Raw genomic sequence first — 21235 nt, forward strand, 5'->3', positions numbered from 1 at the left:
TGACTCTGTTCAAGGTACACAGAAAGCATTGACCACATTTATACTTAAAAGAATTTTTAAAATAAATAATTAGACTATAGCTACAAAGCAAACAGGTGTAAACCATTGGATTACAACACTTCAACTAAAACTCTAATCACAGCTCACATCAACTGCTGCAGAGAAAGTTTCAGATTTTCTTCAAACTTCAACTAAGTTGCTTTTAAACTACAGAAAACAGGCAATTTCTGCTGGGGAGAACAACTGCACATACTTGCATGTCTTTTTCTCTGTCCCTCCGCGTCTCTGTAACTCACTTCCAGTGACAACTTGTTCAGTTAGCAGAGAACTAATTACCTCCACTCATAAGTTCCTCAGCCTCTGCTTGTCTGTACACTGCAGAAACCCGTAGTCATAAGAATACAGAGTTTGAAATAGGTACTGAATTCCTTGCTGTGAAATTATGCAATCATCCTGTCTAAGCCTGCATTATCTGCCCAGTTGCCCTTGAGAACGTTGTGATGGGCTGCCTTTTTAAATCACTGCAGTCCATTTGGTACAGGAGGATCCTCAGTGCCATTCCAGGAACTCGATCCATTGACATTAAAAAAAGCTGTGGTACAGTCATTGGGGTCATTTAAGAGACTGCTGGACATGCATATGGTCGCAGAAATTTGAGGGTGCATCCATGAGGATCAATGGTCGGCACAACATTGTGGGCTGAAGGGCCTGTTCTGTGCTGTACTGTTCTATGTTCTATGTTCTATGTTCTATTTCCAAGCCAGGACAGTAAGTAGCTTGGGGGAGATTGCAGATGACTGTTGCCGCGCTCTTTTCCTTTTAGATGATAATGATTATGGGCTTGGAAGGTGCTGTTTAAATGGCCATGGTGAATTTCTGCAGTGCATCTTGTAGGCAATGCACACTGTTGCTACTAAGTGTTGGTGATAGAGGGACTGAATATTTGTGGATGTGAGGCCAGTCAAATGGGCTGCTTTTTCCTCGACAGTGTAAAGATTTTTGAATATTTTTGGAACTGCCGTCATCCAGGTAGGTGGGTAGTAATGAATGATATTCCTAATTTATGAGCTGTAGATAGTAGACATGTTTTGGGGAGTCAGGAGTTGGCCTACACTCTGCAGGATTCCTAATCACTGACACACTCTTTTAGCCATTGTGATTATGTGGCTAGTCCAGTTCAGTTTCTGGTCAATAGAAGATATTGATCATTTGGGATTCAATTATGGTGATCCCTGGTGAATGACAAGGGGCAATGGTTAGATTCTCTCTTGTTGGAGATGGCCATTGTATAGGATGGGAAAATAGGCTGGGAAAGTTAATGATGATATTCAATAGCTGCATGACCTTGAATAAGTCCTGTGAACATTCCTTCACTGGCCGAAGACGGCACCAGCAACTTGTTGTTCTGTAGCTGTTTTCTGTACTAGCTGTTTGTTACACAATAGAAGAGAGAGAGTGTGTCGTTCCGAGATTTGGACCTCATCTCGGACCAGGATTGTGAACGGTGCCAGGAATGAATCTAAGATTCTAGATCTGCCATCGATCAAGGGTCCCCAATGGGCAGATGTGCATCAGACTTGTTGCTTTCTCTTTTCTCTTTTCCATTTATTATTAACATTATCGTTATTATTATTACTTATTAAACATTCCTATTTAAGCAAATTGCAGTTGTCAAGTCTTCGCTTAATTATATTTAAATGAAACCAAAATAACCGCATGGATACACCCTGTGATCCAAGACATTTTGACATATGGGGTTCGGAAAAATATTTAAGAGAAGGGTAAGGCAACCTAATGCTCCAGAGACCTTCTGTATTCCAGGATGGAATGTGGCACACTCTGGATTTGGGTGCATAGCTAAACTGTGAGCACAATTAGGACCCTCGCAAGAATGAGGGACAGTTACAACTGGAAGAGAGAAAGGAGGGTTATTCATACAGGCTGCCATACATGAGTGCTTGTAGAAAGCAGACCTCCTCAAATGCAAGGATAGTGTACTGCAAATGGGTTGGATACTGTTAACAAGGGTCTAGGCCTGAAACGTCAGCTTTTGTGCTCCTGAGATGCTGCTTGGCCTGCTGTGTTCATCCAGCTCCACACTTTGTTATCTTGGATTCTACAGCATCTGTAGTTCCCATTATCACTGGATGCTGTTAACAGCTTTGCACTCTACACATAGAGAATTGGAAGAGTGCCAGTCCAAAAACAGGCAGCCTGAGGCTACATTTGCAGCAGTTGAACAGTGTAACAACCGACAGCACAGGAGAGAGCTGAGAATGTGGAGGAAAAACAGAACCATATAGTTTGCTGTCTGGCGACGGTACAACAGAAAGAGAGAGCAAAATGGTGCAACTAGAAAGTTGACCCAGTCAAGGAACGCACGTTATTAACCTCACAATGGGACCCTGACCATTGGGATGGGGACATTTGGTATGCATCTGTTTCAGAGTATCAGTGGTAGACAGAAAAGGTGATGCTCCGTCTCCATAGCCATCCTCAGGACAGGGACTGATAGAACATCCCCGAATAAAGAATAAGGCAAAAAAGTGAGAGGACAAAATACACAAAAGTTGAGAATAGTGAAAGATTACTCAATGTACAAATTGCAGGATTTGGAGTGGAGTTTTAAGCAGAAGTTGGTGAACTCTTGGTCTCTTGGCTAATCCAGTTATGGGACCAGGGTTCTTCCCATATTATGCAGAATGCCACAGAGCGGGGGAATTTGAGAGCATGAAGTGTTGCTCCACATGTGAACAATGTCTTTAGAAACACAGGGCAAACTGGATTGCTGTAGAATGCACTGACACTAGCAGTAGGACTCAAGTACTTTCCCTGATAGGTTGGGATGGTGATGTTGAAAAAAATGGGAGAGCATACCAGAAGGTATAAAATGTTTGAGGGATTTGCCTACACAAGCGGGTATGCATTCTCCACAATTTCAGAGTCCAGACAAGGAAACTTTCACAGCTGAAATGAGGAACTCTAATGCAAAGTGGTCTGGGCTAGATGAGAGGTGCTCTGTTAGTCCTATTAGGGCCAACTCAGGGAAAGACTGTGGGACAGGTATGTTTGTTGTTAGGACAGTTAGAGGATGTGGAGGCTGGAGGGTGAAGACTGAGAACCATCCAAACAAATGACAAACAGGGACAACAAAGAGGAGATGGGGTGGGTTTGAAGGTGAAACAAATGATAACCAGAAGGGAATTGTTCGCAGCATTATTAAAAACAGGAATAGAGAGGAGTAAGATAGGCAGAATACCTACAAATGCCATGTACAATATGTGGAGGATGCACTTCTCTCCAAAGAGTAAGGAAATAAGAAAGACTGAATCAGATGTGGAGGCAGCAAAGGAAGCCACACTGACTGCATCTCCCACAATATCCCTTTACCCTAGCCTGAAGGAAGTTGGGCAATTGTAGCTAGCTAGTCAGCCAATTGATTAGGGCTGGGGCCAGGACTCTGGGGTCTGTGTACGGTGTTTGGTAGGGTGACCAGACACCTGAGGCTTCATCACTGTTTATTGGAAGAAAGACAATGTGCAATAATAAGACATTGCATTATTAGACACTGGGGAAGAACTTACGACTGCACATGGCAATCCAGACAAGCATGTAGGACTCCGAACAACCATTAATAGATTTGGTGGGGTGATAACACCGGCAGCTAGAACTAATATTAGAATGGCCTTGGGGAATGAACCGTCATGAGTAGTCCCGGCATGGATTTTCAACATAGCAAAAAATATTATTGGTATGGGCTTATTAAAAAGGTACCAGCTTGCAAACCCCACTGGGCAAATTCTCTTTTGGTATACAACCTGTGATGGTTACTGCTGGCAAGGCAAAATGGGAGCCCCTCATTATTCTTCTGCTCATAGGTGGTTTCAATGAAACAGAATCATATTCCAGGAGGACACAAAGAGAATTGGGATACTATAAAGATGTTGCTTGGCCTACTGTGTTTATCCAGCTTGACACTTTGTTATCTCTACTATATCGGGCCTATTGGATGCAGGGATTGTGACACCTGCATAGAGTGGCCCTGTATGGCCTGTAAAGAAGCCTGATGGAAGTTGGCAAATGACAGGTGATTACTGTGAATTCGATAAATATGCTCCTCCGCTATCGGTGACGTTGCTCACTGTAGTCACTGTTATAGAAAGTTTGTCTTGGGGCTGGCTGCCTGGTACACTGTTATTGACCTAGCAAATGACTTTTTCTTGATACCGATAAACCTGGGAATCACAAACTCAGTTTGCTTTTAAGTTAGAAAGTTGCCAATATACCTTCTGTCACCTACTACAGGATACCTACACAGCTAAACTTATGCCATGGGCTAGTAGCAAGGGACTTAGATTTGTGCCCGCTGCCACTGGACATTCCCGTAGCACATTATATTGATGACATGTTGATCCGTGGACAAATGGAAACCACACTGGCGGAAGCTCTGGCCACACTGGTGCAACATATGCAAGACAGAGCCTGGGACGTGTACTCAACAAAGATACAAGGAGCAGCACAAAGCTTCAAAATGGTGGTAAGAGATGAGGAGATATGTAATTCAGAAGGAATATTGCCAGAAAAGGTGGTAATACGTAGAATTCACAGTGAGAAGAGCAGGGTTCCATTATATAAAGTGAGGTTGGAAAGTCTCGTGAAAAGTTGTGAAGCGATGGTAGATGCAATAGAGAAGTTCTTGGTTCTAAAAATACAGTTTATCCTTGGCAATGATTTAGCTGATCACAGGTGGGAGTGATACCTACTGTGGTTAAAAAGCCAGTGGAAAATCAGGGAACTGAGGGGTTACCAGATATATATCCTGGGATTTTTCTTGACTGTGCAGGGGGAGAAATCAAAGAATAAAAATAAGGAAATTGAAGTTCAATTATTGTAGACTATGTTTGAACAAATGGCATGAGAAAAACCCAGAACTGGTGGAGGACAAAGTGTATATTTTTAGATTATAGAAATTCACTGAATTGCAATGGAAAGATGAAAAATCAAAGCAATTGTATCAAAAAGTGTACACAGAAGAAGAATATGAATGTATCCCAGAATGTTGCTTTCTTAAAAATGGAATCTTAATGCAAGAAATGGATGCAAACACATATTCTGGTGGATGAGAAATGTACAGAAGTTCATCAGTTTCTAGAAAGGAAATATTGTGGGTAGCACATGAATTACCAATAGGAGGTCATTTGAGATTAAGGAAAGATCAAGTCAAAGTTCAAAAACATTTTTATTGGCCTGGAGTGCATAAGGATGTTATTGACTTTAGCCAGACATGTCATATGTGTCAGGTAATTGGAAAACCTCCAGGCAGTGATAAAATCAGCACCCATAATACCAATTCCTGCATTTGACGAACTTTTTACAAGGGTCTTAATTAATTGTGTAGGTCCCCTACCTGAAACAAAATTTGGAAATCAGCAATTGTTGACCATACTGGATGCATTTATTAGATTTCGAAAGTCCATTTCATTTTGCAGTATCATGGCTAAAAGGATTGTAGAAGAGTCACTCAAATCTATTGGGACGTACAGACTATCCCGTAGAGATACAATTGGATCAAGGGTCAAATTTTACATCAAAATTATTCAAAGTAGTTATGGATTGCTTAGGAATAAAATAATGCATACCCATTGTGTACCATCCACAATTGCTGAAAGTGTAAGAATGGTCACATCAAATATTAAAATTCTAGTCAAAACTATCCAGAGAAATGGGACAAAGGAATGCCATTTGTACTTTTCACAATTAGAGATACACCAAATGAATCAACTAAATTCAGTCCATTTGAATTAGTTTTTGGGTGTGAGGTGAAAGGACCATGGAAATCAATTAAGAAGAAATTGGTACATCAGAGTTCAGGAACTGCACATTTGTACTTTGTCAAATATTAGGGAAAGAATAAACAGAGCGGGTGAGTTGACTAGAAACAGGAAGCAGACAAGAAATCAAAAATTCACAATTTTGCTTGAAAAGATAAAGTGTTAGTGTTACTTCCAGTGGTAGGTGAACCTTGAAAGACAAGGTTTAGTGGGCCTTATCAATTCAAAAAGAGATTGAGTGAGGTGAATTATTTAATAAGAACGCCAGATAGAAAGAAATCTCTTGGAGTGTGTCATGTGAATATTTTCAAAAGGTATTTTGATAAGGAAGGAAAACAAAAGGAGAATGTGTTACTGATTACAACACAGAATGAATGACGAACCAAGTTCAGAGGATGCTGAATTGGACATTGCTCAAATTAAATTGGACAATGAGGAAAAATTGAGTTAAATTACTAAGTTACCTTCCAGAGGAAAATCGAAATGGCCTAAAAGAGTTATTACACTCATACAGACAGATTTGTGGGAATAAGCTAGGAAGTACTAATCTAATTATGCTGCATATAGATAAAGGAAATGCTGTTTCAATTCAGTAACATCCTTACAGAATTAAGTTCTGAGGAAGCTTCACTCGACCTGAAACATTAATTCTGATTTCTTGCCACAGATGCTGCCAGGCCTGCTGAGCTTTACCAGTAGTCTCTATTTCTGTTTCTAATTTACAGAATCTGCAGTTCTTTAAGTTTTTATTCATTATAGACTTAACCCTCTAAAGTTGGCATCAATTCAAAAAGAGATTGAACGTGCTCAAAGACAATATAATTGAAGTGAGTTGCACTGAATGGAAGTCACCCATAGTAATGGTGCCAAAAGCAGTTCGTGCCCAACAATTATGTGTTGACTATCGCAGTTAGTGCAGTCACAAAATCTGATTCATATCCTAATTCACATTTGAAACACTGCATTGAGAAGGTGAGACAAACAACTTTTATTTTAAAGTTGTACTTATTCAGAGGATCCAGGCAGGTACCTTTATCCAAAGGAGTGAAGGAAAATTTGGCTTTTCAGACACTGAATGGATTGTATCAGTTTAGTCATGCTGTTTGGCATGCAAAGTGCACCAGCCACATTTGAAAGACTGGCCATTAACGTCATTTTGGAATTACCCAATTGTATGGTGTACATCGATGATCTGGTGATTTTTAGTCAAACATGAAAAGAACATTTGGAGCATCAATTGGAATTGTTCATTTGATTTTGGGAGGCGGGCTTGATGACAAACCTGGCACGGTGGCTCAGTGGTTAGTACTGCAGCCTCACAGCACCAGGGACCCGGGTTCGATTCCAGCCTTGGGTGACTGTCTATGCAGAGTTTGCACATTCTCCCCATGTCTGCGTGGGTTTCCTCCAGGTGCTCCGGTTTCCTCCCACAGTCCAAAGATGTGCAGGTTAGGTGGATCGGCCATGCTAAATTGCCCATAGTGTTCAGGGGTGTGTGGGTTATAGGGGAATGGGTCTGGGTGGGATGCTTCAAGGGGTGGTGTGGACTTCTTGGGCTGAAGGGCTTGTTTCCACATTGTAGGGAATCTAATCTAATCTAAAAGTGAATTTGCAAAAGCCCAAGTCACATGCCTGGACATGGACCAATGGCCCCAAAGGATGTGAAAACAAAGGTTAGTGGAGATCTTCCCATACTATCAATGAAGAGGGAAGTACTATGATTTTTGGGACTGAGTATTTTTATTGGAAGTTTGTACCAAATTTTAGCAGTGTGGTTACCCCACTGACTGACTTGCTGAAGAAGTGCAGAAAATCTCACTGGACAGAGAAATGCAAAAAGGCATTCGACAGCCAGAAAGCTGTGTTAACCGCTGCCCCAGTGTTAACCACACCTTAACACACAAAGCCTTGGAGGTGGCTATCGATGTGAGTGATGTGGGTGTCGGTTCATACACTTACAAGAAGATGATGAGAAGATAGAAAGAGCTGTTGGATATTTTTGCAGAAAATTGAATAATTATCAACAGAAACATTCCATGATTGATATGGAGACCTTGAACTTGGTGTTGTCATTGCAACATTTCAACATTTATATTGCCAGTAATCTGTCTAAAACAATTTGCATATATTGATCATAAACCTTTAAAGGTTTTAGAAAAAATTAAGGATTAAAAACTCCAGACAGAGCTTATTATTGCAGCCATTCAATTTGTTTGTATTGTTCCAACTTTTAAAAAAATTCCCAATGCCCACAGATTATTTACCTTATGTGCTTGGAACAAATTGCTCATCAACCCCATGTTTCAACCTCTGTTCATAAAGGAAAACTAGGACAAAAAAATGCCTCTTAAAGCAATAGCATTGTCACAGCCCTAATGAAATAAAAATTCTTCTATTCTGGGTTATAAATGGACAATCCCTTATTTTTAAAACAGACTTTCCTGGTTCTGGATTTCCCCACAAGAGAAATGTTCTTTCCACATCCAACCTGTCAAGGCCCCCAGGTACTTCATTTCTTTCAATCAAATCACCTCCTACTCTTCTAACATCCAATGATATAAGACTCCTGTGTCTAACTTTTCCTCAAAAGACAAACTGCACTCATTATTTAGATAATTTCTTTTTTGCAAAATAAACAATTTCACATTTTCCCTCATTATACTTTATTTGACAGATCTTTGGCCAATCATTTAGCCATATCTCATTGTAGATTCTTTGTAAGAAGAAAGAGGAGAAGAGAGGTCTTTTGATCCCCCAAGCCTGTCCTGCCATTCCTGCTGATCTATCCCAGGCCTCAACCCTTTTCTTGAATCAGCTCCTCACAGTCCTCAGTTCTCCAATATTTCAAAAATCTACCTAGCTACTTCTTAAATATGTTCAATGATAAAACCTCCACAACTCTCTGGGCTAAACAATTGCAGACATTTACTGCTCTCTGACAGAAGAAATTCTTTCACATCTCAGTTTTAAATGAGCGCTCACTTATTCTGTAACTATGTTGCCTAGTTTGAGATAACAGTTAGCGTTTCAGACCTGGTAGTAGCTCGGAAAAGGTGGTACAGATGCTGATAGTGGGGGAAGGGAGGGTGAAAGGAGTGAGAAGATAGATAGAGACAGACAAGAGAGAGAGAAAGAAAGTTACACAGACAAAGGGCTAGTTGATTGTAAGCCATGGAAGGAGAAACAGTGATAATGGGGACCATAAGTAAATGGAAGCAGGTTTGCTTTGGGAAAACAGCCCATGTCATAACAAAGCCTGTGGTGTGGGGGTGGTATAAAAGACATGGAAGGAGGTGCTCAGGGTCCAAAATTATTAAACTCAGTATTGAGTCCTGAAGGCTGTACAGTCCCCAAACAAAATATGAGAGATTGTTCTGCCAGCTTGCACCGAGCTTCACCGGTGCACTGCTGCAGACTCAAGACAGAAATGTTGATCTGGGAAGACAGTAGTGTATTGAAACGGCAGGCAGTCAGAAACCCGGTCATCACTCAGAACAGGAGAATATTGTAGAGGAGATGACCAAGTTATGGGCTACTAGAATTGAAAGGATTAAGGTTAGTAAGGAGGAGGTTTTATCAATTCTGGAAGGTGTGAAGGGAGATAAATTCCCTGGGCCAGATGGGATTTTTCCCGAGGATTGTCTGGGAAGCTAGGGAGGAGTGGCGGAGCCTTTGGCCTTGATCTTTGAGTTCTCATTGTCTAAAGGTTTAGTACCAGAGGACTGGAGGATTGCAAATGTTGTGTCCCTGTTCAAGAAGGGCAGTAGGAATGACCCAGGTAATTATAGACCTGTGAGCCTTACGTCTGTTATAGGAAAAATTTTGGAAAGGATTATAAAAGATAGGATTTATAATCATCTAGCAAGCAACAATTTGATTGGAGATAGTCAGCATGGATTCATCAAGGGCAGGTCGTGTCTCACAAACCTCTGAGTTTTTTGAGAAGGTGACCAAGCATGTGGATGAGGGAAGGGCAGTTGACGTGTACATGGACTTCAGTAAAGCCTTTGATATGGTTCCACATGGTAGGCTGTTGGAGAAAATACAGAGGCACGTGATCGAGGGAGATTTAGCAGTTTGGATTAGAAACTGGCTTTCTGTAAGAAGGCAACGAGTGGCGGTTGATGGAAAATATTCAGCCTGGAGTCCGGTTACTAGTGGTGTGCCTGAAGGATCTGTTTTGGGACCACTGCTGTTTGTCATTTTTATAAATGACTTGGACGCAGGCATAGGTGGATGGGTTAGTAAGTTTACAGATGACACTAAAGTCGGTGGAGTGGTGGACAGTGTGGAAGAGTGTTGCAGGTTGCAGGGAGACTTGGATAAACTGCAGAATTGGGCCAAAAGGTGGCAAATGGAGTTTAATACAGATAAATGTGAGGTGATTCACTTTGGGAGGAATACCGGGTCAATGGAAAGATTCTTGGGAGCGTGGATGTGCAGAGGGATCTTGGTGTCCATGTACATAGATCCCTGAAAGTTGCCACCCAGGTTGATAGTGCTGTTAAGGCGGCTTACGGTGTGTTAGGTTTTATTGGTGGAGGGATTGAGTTCCGGAGCTGTGATGTCATGCTGCAACTGTACAAAATGCTAGTGCGGCCTCACTTGGAATATTGTGTGCAGTTCTGGGCGCCGCAATACAGGAAGGATGTGGAAACATTGTAAAAGGTGCAGAGGAGATTTGCCAGGATGTTGCCTGGTCTGGAGTGCAGGCCCTATGAAGAAAGGCTGAGGGACTTGGGTCTGTTCTCATTGGGGAGTAGGAGGCTAAGAGGGGATTTAATTGAGATATACAAGATGATCAGAGGATTAGATAGGATGGGCAGTGAGAGTCTTTTTCCAAGGATGATGGCTTCAGCTTGTACAAGGGGGCATAGCTACAAATTGAGGGGTGATTGATTTAAGACAGAGGCAGGTTCTTTACTCAGAGTGGTAAGGGTGTGGAATGCCCTGCCTGCCAATGTAGTTAACTCAGCCACATTAGGGCCATTTAAACAGTCCTTGGATAAGCATATGGATGATGATGGGATAGTGTATGGGGAGGGGCTTAGATTAGTTCACAGGTCGGCGCAACATCGAAGGCCGAAGGGCCTGTTCTGAGCTGTGTTGTTTTATGTTCCATATGTTTTATGTTCTATTTTTACAGACAAAACATAGGTATTCTGTAAAGCAGCCATGTAGTCTGTGTTTTGTTTTCCCATTGTATAGCAGGCCACATAGTGAGCTGTGAATGCAGTAGACTAGAGCGAAGTACAGTAAATCACAGCTTCACCTGGAAAATGTGTGTGGAGTCTTGGATTGTGAGAAGGGAGGAGGTAAACAGGCAAGTGTTGCAACTTCTGCAAATGCATGTAAAGTAGCCATGGGTGTGTGGGGGAATGCTGATTATGGATAAGGAGTGGAGCAGGGCGTCCTGAAGGGAACAGTCCATGCGAAATACTGACAAGGAAAGGCAGGGCAATATGTGTCTGGCGGTGGTATCCCACCAGAGGTGGTGGGAATGGCAGCTTTAATTGACATTGATGATTTATCAGCAGACAAATAGACTACTATAACCAAAGGAGCACCTCCTTTCCTTCTCCATTCAATTGTCTTACGAACCCAACTCCTAGCATTCTGTTCAATGCCACACTCATGTTGAATTGCACTGATTGTGCCTCTAATTATATGCCTTGAGTTAACTTGGCTCAATTTGAATAAAAGCCAGTTTCAGCTAGTTTCCTTAACTTACTAAGTTTAGCTGCAATCTAATGGAGATCTGTTTATCCCTGTTTAAGCATGGATACATTTTAGAATTTAAATGATACTTTTCCACTAAATATTATGTGTGTATTACAAACAAAATAAGATGTTTGGAAAGGTGTTAAGATTCCACTCACATGATTCCCAGCTCTCAAGTCAAAATTGCATTTAGGTGTACCTGTTTATATGGATATTTTTAAATCAACCAGTCCAGACATTTCATGGTACGTATCAGGAAGTTGAAACCAGGCCTCTTGTTCTGGTAATAAGGACACCATCACTGCACCACAAGAACACTTTCATTAACTCATTCAGAGAGGTTATTATACGCCCCCACAGCAGGTGGGACTTGACCCTGGGTCTCCTGGCTGAATTCGAAGGATACAACCAGTGTGCCACAGAACCCTTTCAGCTATATTTTTATGCTCTGAATTAGCTCAGGCCATATCATAAAAAGTTTCCATAATTAATTGACATCAGCTATTTTCCAGTCTCCAGATTCCATTTATACTGATTATCTTAAACCCTTTTGTGGCGCAGTGATAGTTTCTACCTCTGAACCAGGATCCCTGGGCTCAAGTCCCGCCTGCTCCAGAGGTCTGACATAACATAACATCTCCGAACAAGTTGTTTAGAAAAATAGTTCAATCAAAAAATACTGATTGTCCCAACTGTCTTCTGTGACATATTGGTTATACAAGTTCTACTGAACTCTCTTCCCCTGCCTTACACCTCTTATTTCACTTACTCATTAACCATTCTGAACAACTGTGTAATGTGTATCTGTCATTCTGATGCCCCACACAGCCAGTCCTGTATTTAATCACGTCACTAGGATAGGTAATTGACAAATTGAGGGCATTAACTTGCACAAATGTTTATAAGGATGAGAACAACAGTAATGCCTTCTATTTTAACAGCTTACCATCAACAAGGTGCACTGCAGTAATTTGACAGTATCTTCAAAGCATGCAATCTCCATGACCAGAAGGACAATGCAGCAGAATGCATCAAACACCACCATCTGTGTGTTCCACTCTAAGCTACACATGATTTGGATTCGGAAGAATGTCACCTTTCCTTCACTATTGCTGGATGAATATCTTAGAACTGCCTCCTAACAGCACCGTGGATTAACCTGCACCAAATTTCTCAGCCGTTCAAAAAAGTAGCTCATCACCATGTCCTCAATAAAAATTATAGAAAAGAGAAAATGTTCGCCTTGCCTGTAATACTCACATACAAATAACTAATAAAAATAAGTCTTAGCCTTTCACTCGTTGCCTGGGATCTGGGACTATATCCCCCAGAACAGCTTCCTAGCTCAGTCAGCATTCTGTAGCCGTGTGTGTTGTGGAAAGGTAGAAAGACACATTGTGGGTGCAGTTCATTTTCACACAGGTATCTGTTGAAGAATAAAACGGAATGACAGCAGAACAGGTGATCCTCAACTGCCTATTTTCCTCTTGCAGCACAGTAAAATTCAGCCCATCAGTAGCAAGCCTGCCTAGGGCCTCGAGACAACAGAGAAGCAGACTGCACTGAACCTTGGATTACAGTATATAATGAGCATCGAGGTTGAGCCCAAAAAGTGCAGACACATCACAATAACTCTAACTTAGCAATGGTGTTAAATACCAAAGTACTTTCAAGGCATTGTAGAATAAATACAGGGCATTCCAACTACAACCTTGATTTTTACTCTAGCGACATTACAATTCACCCAAAAAGTGTCTTGATTATAATGATCAATCGGGTCTTTGTGCCACAGAGTTTATGCCATTTCTCTTAAATAAAAACAAACTAACACAAATGCTAAAAGTCTGAACTAAAACCCGAACGTGTAGAAAACACTCAACAGCTCAGGCATTGCCTGTAGATAAAGAAACAGAGTTAGCATTTCAGAGATAATGGGAACTGCAGATGCTGGAGAATCCAAGATAACAAAGTGTGAAGCTGAATGGACACAGCAGGCCAAGCAGCATCTCAGGAGCACAAAAGCTGACGTTTTGGGCCTAGACCCTTTATCAGAGAGGGGGATGGGGGGTGGGTTCTGAAATAAATAGGGAGAGGGGGGAGGCAGACCGATGATGGAGAGAAAAGAAGATAGGTGGAGAGGGGAGTATAGGTGGGGAGGTAGGGATGGGATAGGTCAGTCCAGGGAGGACGGACAGGTCAAGGAGGTGGGAGGAGGTTAGCAGGTAGGAAATGGAGGTGTGGCTTGAGGTGGGAGGAGGGGATAGGTGAGAGGAAGAACAGGCTAGGGAGGTGGGGACGGGGGTTTTGGGGTGCAGTGGGGAAAGGGGAGATTTTGAAGCTTGTGAAATCCACATTGATACCAGTGGGCTGCAGGGTTCCCAAGCGGAATATGAGTTGCTGTTCCTGCAACCTTTGGGTGGCATCATTGTGGCAGTGCAGGAGGCCCATGATGGACATGTTGTGTAAGGAATGGGAGGGAGAGTTAAAATGGTTCGCGACTGGGAGGTGCAGTTGTTTATTGTGAACCGAGCGGAGGTGTTCTGCAAAGCGGTCTCCAAGACTCCGCTTGGTTTCTCCAATGTAGAGGAAGCCACACCGGGTACAGTGGATACAGTATACTACATTGGCAGATGTGCAAGTGAACATCTGCTTAATATGGAAAGTCATTTTGGGGCCTGGGATGGGGTGAGGGAGGAGGTGTGGGAGCAAGTGTAGCATTTCCTGCGGTTGCAGGGGAAGGTGCCGGGTGTGGTGGGGTTAGAGGGCAGTGTGGAGCGAACAAGGGAGTCATGGAGAGAGTGGTCTCTCCGGAAGGCAGACAGGGGTGGGGATGGAAAAATGTCTTGGGTGTTGGGGTCGGATTGTAGTTGGCGGAAGTGTCAGAGGATGATGCATTGTATCTGGAGGTTGGTGAGGTGGTATGTGAGGACGAGGGGGATCCTCTTCGGGCGGGTATTGCGGGGGTGGGGTGTGAGGGATGTGTTGCGGGAAATGCGGGAGACACGGTCAAGGGCGTTCTTGAGCACTGTGGGGAGGAAGTTACGGTCCTTGAAGAACGTGGACATTTGGGATGTGTGGGAGTGGAATGCCTCATCCTGGGATCAGATGCAGTGGAGGCGAAGGAATTGGGAATAGGGGATGGAATTTTTGCAGGAGGGTGGGTGGGAGGAGGTGTATTCTAGGTAGCTGTGGGAGTCGGTGGGCTTGAAATGGACATCAGTTTCTAGCTGGTTACCTGAGATGGAGACTGAGAGGTCCATGAAGGTGAGGGATGTGTTGGAGATGGCCCAGGTGAACTTGAGGTTGGGGTGGAAGATGTTGGTGAAGTGGATGACCTGTTCCAGCTCCTCTTGGGAGCAAGAGGCACCGCCGATACAGTCAATGTTAGCATTTCAGTTTGGCCATCTCTTTCTTACAGAACACTAATGGGTGCAACACACGAACTCACGTTTTTTTCAGTCTCTCTTCCATGGATGCTCCCTGACCTGTTGAGTCTTTCTAGCATTCTCTGCTCTTAATTATCATCTCACTTAATAATTCTGAAGTAAGAAATGTCAAAGAACCTTACCTTTGATACACTTCTGACCTCGAACAAGGTGTCACAGATTTCCTCATTCATTGTGCAAGAGACGAATTTCACTTGTATGGGGCCATATTGCCAAACTCCATTCATTGGCCAATACTGTAAGCTTGGCTGCATAGTGACAAGCAAGAAAATAAAAGCCAAGATTAATATATCACCAAAATACATATGGACTCATAATACAGGAGGTACTTATTTTCCAAGTCAGAATGACATATTATTTTAGATAGTACAATGCAAGAAAATTCAGGAAATATAGGATTTGTTACATCTTAAGGTAGCAATGTATAAGCACCATGATGCAAGTCTAACATTTTCTGTAGGATTTAAATCAGATTCAAAATTTGAGAGTGTATCTTATTATCATAATGTATGTCTGATTGCACTTACTTTGGTTCAAAACTGTGGCTTATTTTATAGCATAAAGTAAATAACCTGAGCTGTAGGAGAAAACAGCTGTGTGATATTATTGCATAGAGTTTTAATTCCTTTGTTTGTTAAATGCAATGAGAGATCAGCCCATCGAAAGCAAATTGGTTATTGCTCCCATTAAAGTAATGCATACTACAGACTTGATGCAACAATCATTTGGATAAGATGGTACTTTTCATTTGTGTAAATGAGAGGTAGTTATCTCTAATCATATTTCTGTGACATGGAGACATTAAGGACTGCAGATGCTGCGAGGCAGAGTCTATAGGTGTGAAGCTGGAAAAGCACAGCAGTTCACACAGCATCAGAGGAGCGGAAAAGTCAATGTTTCAGGCTGAAACCCTTCGTCAGAGCTCTGATGCCAGATTAGTGGCAATGCCAAGTCGATAACAATGCACTCACAGAAGATGCACTGGGACAGTGCATCAAAGGTGACAAAGAATCTTCAAATTTACTATAACACAAGCTGGCACTCAAATGACTCATCTACAAGACGCACACTGCAATAATGCAAAAGTGAAATACTATAGGCACTGGAAATCTGGATTAAAAACAAAATGAACTAGATAAATTCAACAGGTCAAGTGGTATCTGTGGAGTTAAACTGAGTGAATGCCTCGTTATCAACCTGCAATGTTAGCAATGTTTTTGTTCACAGATGTTTTCTGACCCATTGAGCTTTTCCAGCTTTTTTGATTCTTGGATGCTGCACTGCTTACAGACTCTGCAACACCATATTAAGCACAGTGGCTACAATCCCACCCTAAAGTCACAAAGTAATTTACCATATAGGAGGAGGCTACTCAGCTGAGAAAACTGCTTCTTAGGAGTTACAGATGATGCTTACACACTTCCACGTAAAAGTAATAGTCTGAACTGAAAAACGATGACAATACACAGAGGGTTGGTTAATATTTGCAAGAGAAACATGGTGTTTGGAATACCTTTCACCAGAATATTACAGGTCTTGCTCAAAACGTTAACCTGGCTTTCCTTTCTTTTGCTTAATCTGGATTTGCAGCTTTTCTGCTTTAATCACTAACTTACCCGAGCAGAGTTTAATTCGTCAAGTTGGTTCAGCATGATTATTAAAGAACAATTGCAGTTGTACACAAGTCTCCAAAAGTCTGCTGCGTCATTTTGAAAAGGATGTGGGATCACCACAAAAGCTTTTGCTTGGCAGTAGCTCTAAACAGAAATGAGATATAAAAGCAGTTCATACATAAGCCTTTTATCCAATCCAGAGTTTTTTCCATTCTAATTTACGGTATAAATTTATTCTATTCTTTTGTAAACTTTCTTATCACACAATGCACCAAATTTGTTAGAATGTAATTGTTTTCCAAATAAAGTGTATCTGACCATTACACAAAAGATTTGTTTAGCACAGGATGCCACTATTTTACCTATCAGGTTTGTGCTGGCTCTTTGAAAGAAATATCTAATTAGTGTCACTTCCCGATTCTTTGTTTATAATCTGAAAACATTTCCTTTTCAGGTATATTTTCAGTTTCCTTTTGAAAGGTATTATTGTATTTGTTTACATCTGACTTTCAGAGAATGCATTCCAGATCATAAAAATCTCAAGGTTTTTTCTCATTTCCCATCTGATTCTTAAATGTATCACAAACTGTTTCCACAGGTCACCAATTCTATTGTTACTGGCAACAATTTCTTTTCTCTTACTCTCTCAAAAGCCCCCATTAATTTTGTTCACCTATATTTTTAGTTTCTTATAACTGTCTGCTTTCCAATATAACTGAGGGTCTTCATCTTTTACTCTACTAAATTTTAGTTCTTTGAAGGGGTGACCAAGAAAGTAGATGAGGGCAGTGCAGTAGATATTATCTACATGGATTTTAGGATAACCTTTGACAAGGTACCACACGGTAGGCTATTGAGTAAGGTTAAATCTCATGGGGTCCAGGGAGAGCTAGCCAAGTGGATATGAAATTGGCTTGATGGTAGAGGGTGCTTTTCAGACCAGGGACCTCTGTTCAGCAGTGTGCCACAGGGATTGGTGCAGGTCCACCATTATTCATCATTTATATAAATGATTTGGATGAAAATGAGGAGGCATGGTTTGTAAGTTTACAGATGATGCCAAGACTAGGGTGGTATTCACGACAGTGAAGGAGGTTTACTGAGAATGCAGTGAGATGTTGATCAACTGGGCCAGTGGGCTAAGGAATGGCAAATGGAGTTAATTTAGATAAATGAATTTTAGTGGGGAAAACCAGGACAGGACTTACACAATCAATGGTAGTGCCCTGGAAAGTGTTGTTGAACAAAGAGACCTTGGGGAACAGGTGCATTGCTCCTTAAAAGTGGAATCAGAGGTAGACAGGGTGGAGAAGAACGCTTTTGGCATATTTGCTTTCATTGGTCACAGCATTAAGTTGGGATAGTACAAACTTTGGTGATGACACATTTTGGACATTGCATGCAGTTCTGGTCACCCTACTATAGAAAGAATATTATTAAACTAGAAAGAATGCTGAAAAGATTTACTAGAATGTTACCTAGATGAGATGGTTAGAGTTATTAGGAGGGGTTGGATCAGGTGGGCTGGGACTTTCTTTCCTGGAGTATAGGAGACTGAGAAGTGAGTTTATAAAAGTCTATAAAATCATGAGAGCCATACATAACATAGATAGCGAATAGCTTTTTCCCATGGTAGCACAGTCTAGAATTAGAGGGCATAGGTTTAAAGTGAGAGGGGAGAGATTCAAAAGGGTCCAGAGGGGAGATTTTATCTCACACAAGTGGTCAGTGTCTGGAATAGGCTGCCAGAGGTAGTGGTGGAAGCAATAAATTTAAGAAAAATTTGGAAGATACTTGGATGGGATAGGTATGGAGGGATATGGATCAAACACAGGCAAATGGGACTAATTTAATTGTGAAAACTGGGCTGCAAAGGGCCTGTTTCCATGCTGACACCTCTATGACTCTATGTCTAAATGACCCATACATCGTCTCCAAGGTCTTCAGATTGATTCTAAATCCTTTAAGTCCTCTTCATAATTTTGAACAACTCTGTTAAAAGTACACAATTATAAAAAGACGTACATCCAACAAGGTAGCATTGGTGTACTTGTTACTTTCATCATCCACAGTAATGAGCAGTGGAAGGCATTCATCAGGTGGGACGGTGTCCATATTACAGTTGTTTGCTTGATTCTGAGGTAAGGGAGAGATGCTGGAATCTTCATTATCTAGTTGAGAAGTCACTGAATTAAGAACCTGAAATTGTTATAAGGATACAAACTTCAATGAGTTGACTTTGAATTATAGGCATATTATTGAAAAGAAATGCCCAGGCACATACTTCAAATACTTTCGTTGAGCTCAGTAGAATCTGAAAGAAATAAATTTATATGGCATCTTTTACCACATCAGGTCATTTGAAAGTCCTGCAATTAATGAAGCAGTTTTGCTGTATAATCTCTGTTGCAATGGAGTGGGCATGGCAGCCAACTGAGCACCAAGCTTCCACTTAAAAGCAATTTAATAAATGGTTTGGAAAAATCCACTTAAACTCCTCCTCCCACTGCCCTGTGGACATGTCCATCCTTGGCCTCCTCCACTGTCAGCATGAGGCCAAATGTAAACTGGAGGGACAACACTCAGATTTCGCCATGGGACCTTACAGCTCAATGGCCTGAATATTGACTTTACCAGCTTCAAAATCTCTCTGCTTTCAAGTTATCCATCTTCCTACTCACCTATCCACTCCACCCTTCCCGTTGACCAATCACAATAGCCACCTATGTGCATCCACCTTTCTCCATCTCATCTCCCCTCCACCCAGCCCCACCATCTCCGTCTACTTATTTCTAGGCTCTCCTGCCCCTGCCCAGTACTGACAAAGGATGTCCAACCAAAATGTTGACCCTCCTGCTCCTCAGAAGCTGTTTGACCTGCTGTGCTTTTCCAGCTCCACCTTTATTGACATTGAATTAAATAAATGACATGTTTTTCTTCTATTTGTTCACAGAATGTGGGTGTCACTAGCTAGATTGCATTTATTGTCCATCTTTAATTGTCCTTGAGAAGACAGTGATGAGCTAATTTCTTGATCTGCTGCAATCTTCGGGGTTCTGGATGTTAAGGATTTTCTGGATTTTGACCTTGTGACAGTAAGGAAGTGGCAATACAGTTCTGAGTCAGGATGGTATGTTGCTTAGAAGGAAGGTTGCAGTTGATGACGTGCTCATGTACCTTCTGCTCTTGTTTTTCCAGGTGGAAAAGGTTGTAGGTTTAGAAAGTGATATTTAAAGAGCCTTGGTGAGTTATTGCAATGCATTCTGTACACAAAACTTTGTATCTATGGTGAAGGGATTTATTTTTGAAGGCAGTCGATGTGGTGTCAGTCATGTGGGCTGCTTTGTTCAGATTTGTACAGCTTCCAAATGTTGTTGGAATTGAACTCATCCAGTCGAGTAGAGAATATTCCACCACACTCTTGATTTGTGCCTTATTAATGGTAAAAAAACCTCGAGGCATGAGGACGCAGTTACTCACCACAGAATTCCCAGCCTCTGACCTAGACTTGTAGTGGTCTAATTCACTTTCCGGTCAATGTTAATCCGCAGGCTATTAATAGGAGGATACAGCAAAGTGAATGTAATGCCAATGAATGTAAAGGAGTGATGGTGGCTACATTCTGTCTTGTTGGAGATGATTATTCTCTGATACTCGTGTGGTGTGAATGTTACTTGCCACTTAGAGCCCAAGCCAAATATTGCTTTGATGTCAGGCAGTCACTTTCACCTCAGTACTTGAGGTTAGCTCTTTTGTCCATAATTAGACCAAGGCTGTAATAAAGGCAGGAGTTGAGATGGCCTGGTGAATCCATACTGAGCATCAATGAGTAGAGTTTTCCTTTGCAAGTGCCACTTAATTGCACTGTCAATGACTTCTTCCATTATATTGCTGATGATCTATATTTGAATGATTGGACGATATTTTGCTTTTTTACATTCATACACAGGATGAGACCATCGCTGGCTGGGCCAGCATTTATTGCTCAATACTAATTACCCAGAGGGCAGTTTAAGAGTCAAATAAATTGCTGGGGGTTTGCAGTCACATGTAGGTCAGACCAGGTAAGGATGGTAGATTTCCTTCCCTAAAGTGTTGTTATTAGTTAACATTAGTGAACCAGATGAATTTTTCTGACAATTGACAAACATTTCATGGTCAACATTAGACTCATAATTCCAGACTTTTTTTAATTGAATTCAAATTCCACCATCTGTCTTAGCAGGATTTGAACCTGGGATCTGGGCCCCCGAACATTACCTAGGTCATTGGGTTAATTGTTCAGAGATAATACCACCAGGCCATTGCTTGATGGATTTATTCTGCTATTCATGCACAGGGTATTCCTAGACAATTTTCCATAATGTCAGGTAGATGCCGCCGTTGTAGCTCCGATAGAACAGCTTGGCTAGGAACGAGACTAGTTCTGGAGCGCACATCTTCAGTACTATTGCAGGAATGTACCTTTTTTTTGCTGTCATGTGAAGTGATTTGAATTGGTTGATGACTGACATCTATGATGCTTGGACCACAGCAGCAGGCTGAGATGGATTATCCACTCTGCACTTCTGGCTAAATACTGTTGCAAATAGTTTCATCCTGCCTTTTGCACTGATGTATGGCT

At 41.6% G+C, this 21235-nt stretch overlaps 1 protein-coding gene across 1 annotated transcript in view; it reads right to left on the reverse strand.

Moving 5' to 3' along the window:
- The window catches only part of LOC125464900 (receptor-type tyrosine-protein phosphatase U-like), a 321742-nt gene that overhangs the window by 7219 nt on the left and 293288 nt on the right, over positions 1–21235 (reverse strand). The window contains exons 26-28 of the mRNA XM_059654370.1: positions 18637–18810; positions 16615–16755; positions 15121–15246 (exon numbers count right to left, since the gene is read on the reverse strand). Coding sequence (XP_059510353.1) covers positions 15121–15246; positions 16615–16755; positions 18637–18810 — 441 coding nt within the window. The remainder of the gene's footprint in view (positions 1–15120; positions 15247–16614; positions 16756–18636; positions 18811–21235) is intronic.

Source organism: Stegostoma tigrinum, chromosome 24, assembly GCF_030684315.1.
Source record: "Stegostoma tigrinum isolate sSteTig4 chromosome 24, sSteTig4.hap1, whole genome shotgun sequence".
NCBI classification, from domain to species: Eukaryota; Metazoa; Chordata; class Chondrichthyes; order Orectolobiformes; family Stegostomatidae; genus Stegostoma; species Stegostoma tigrinum.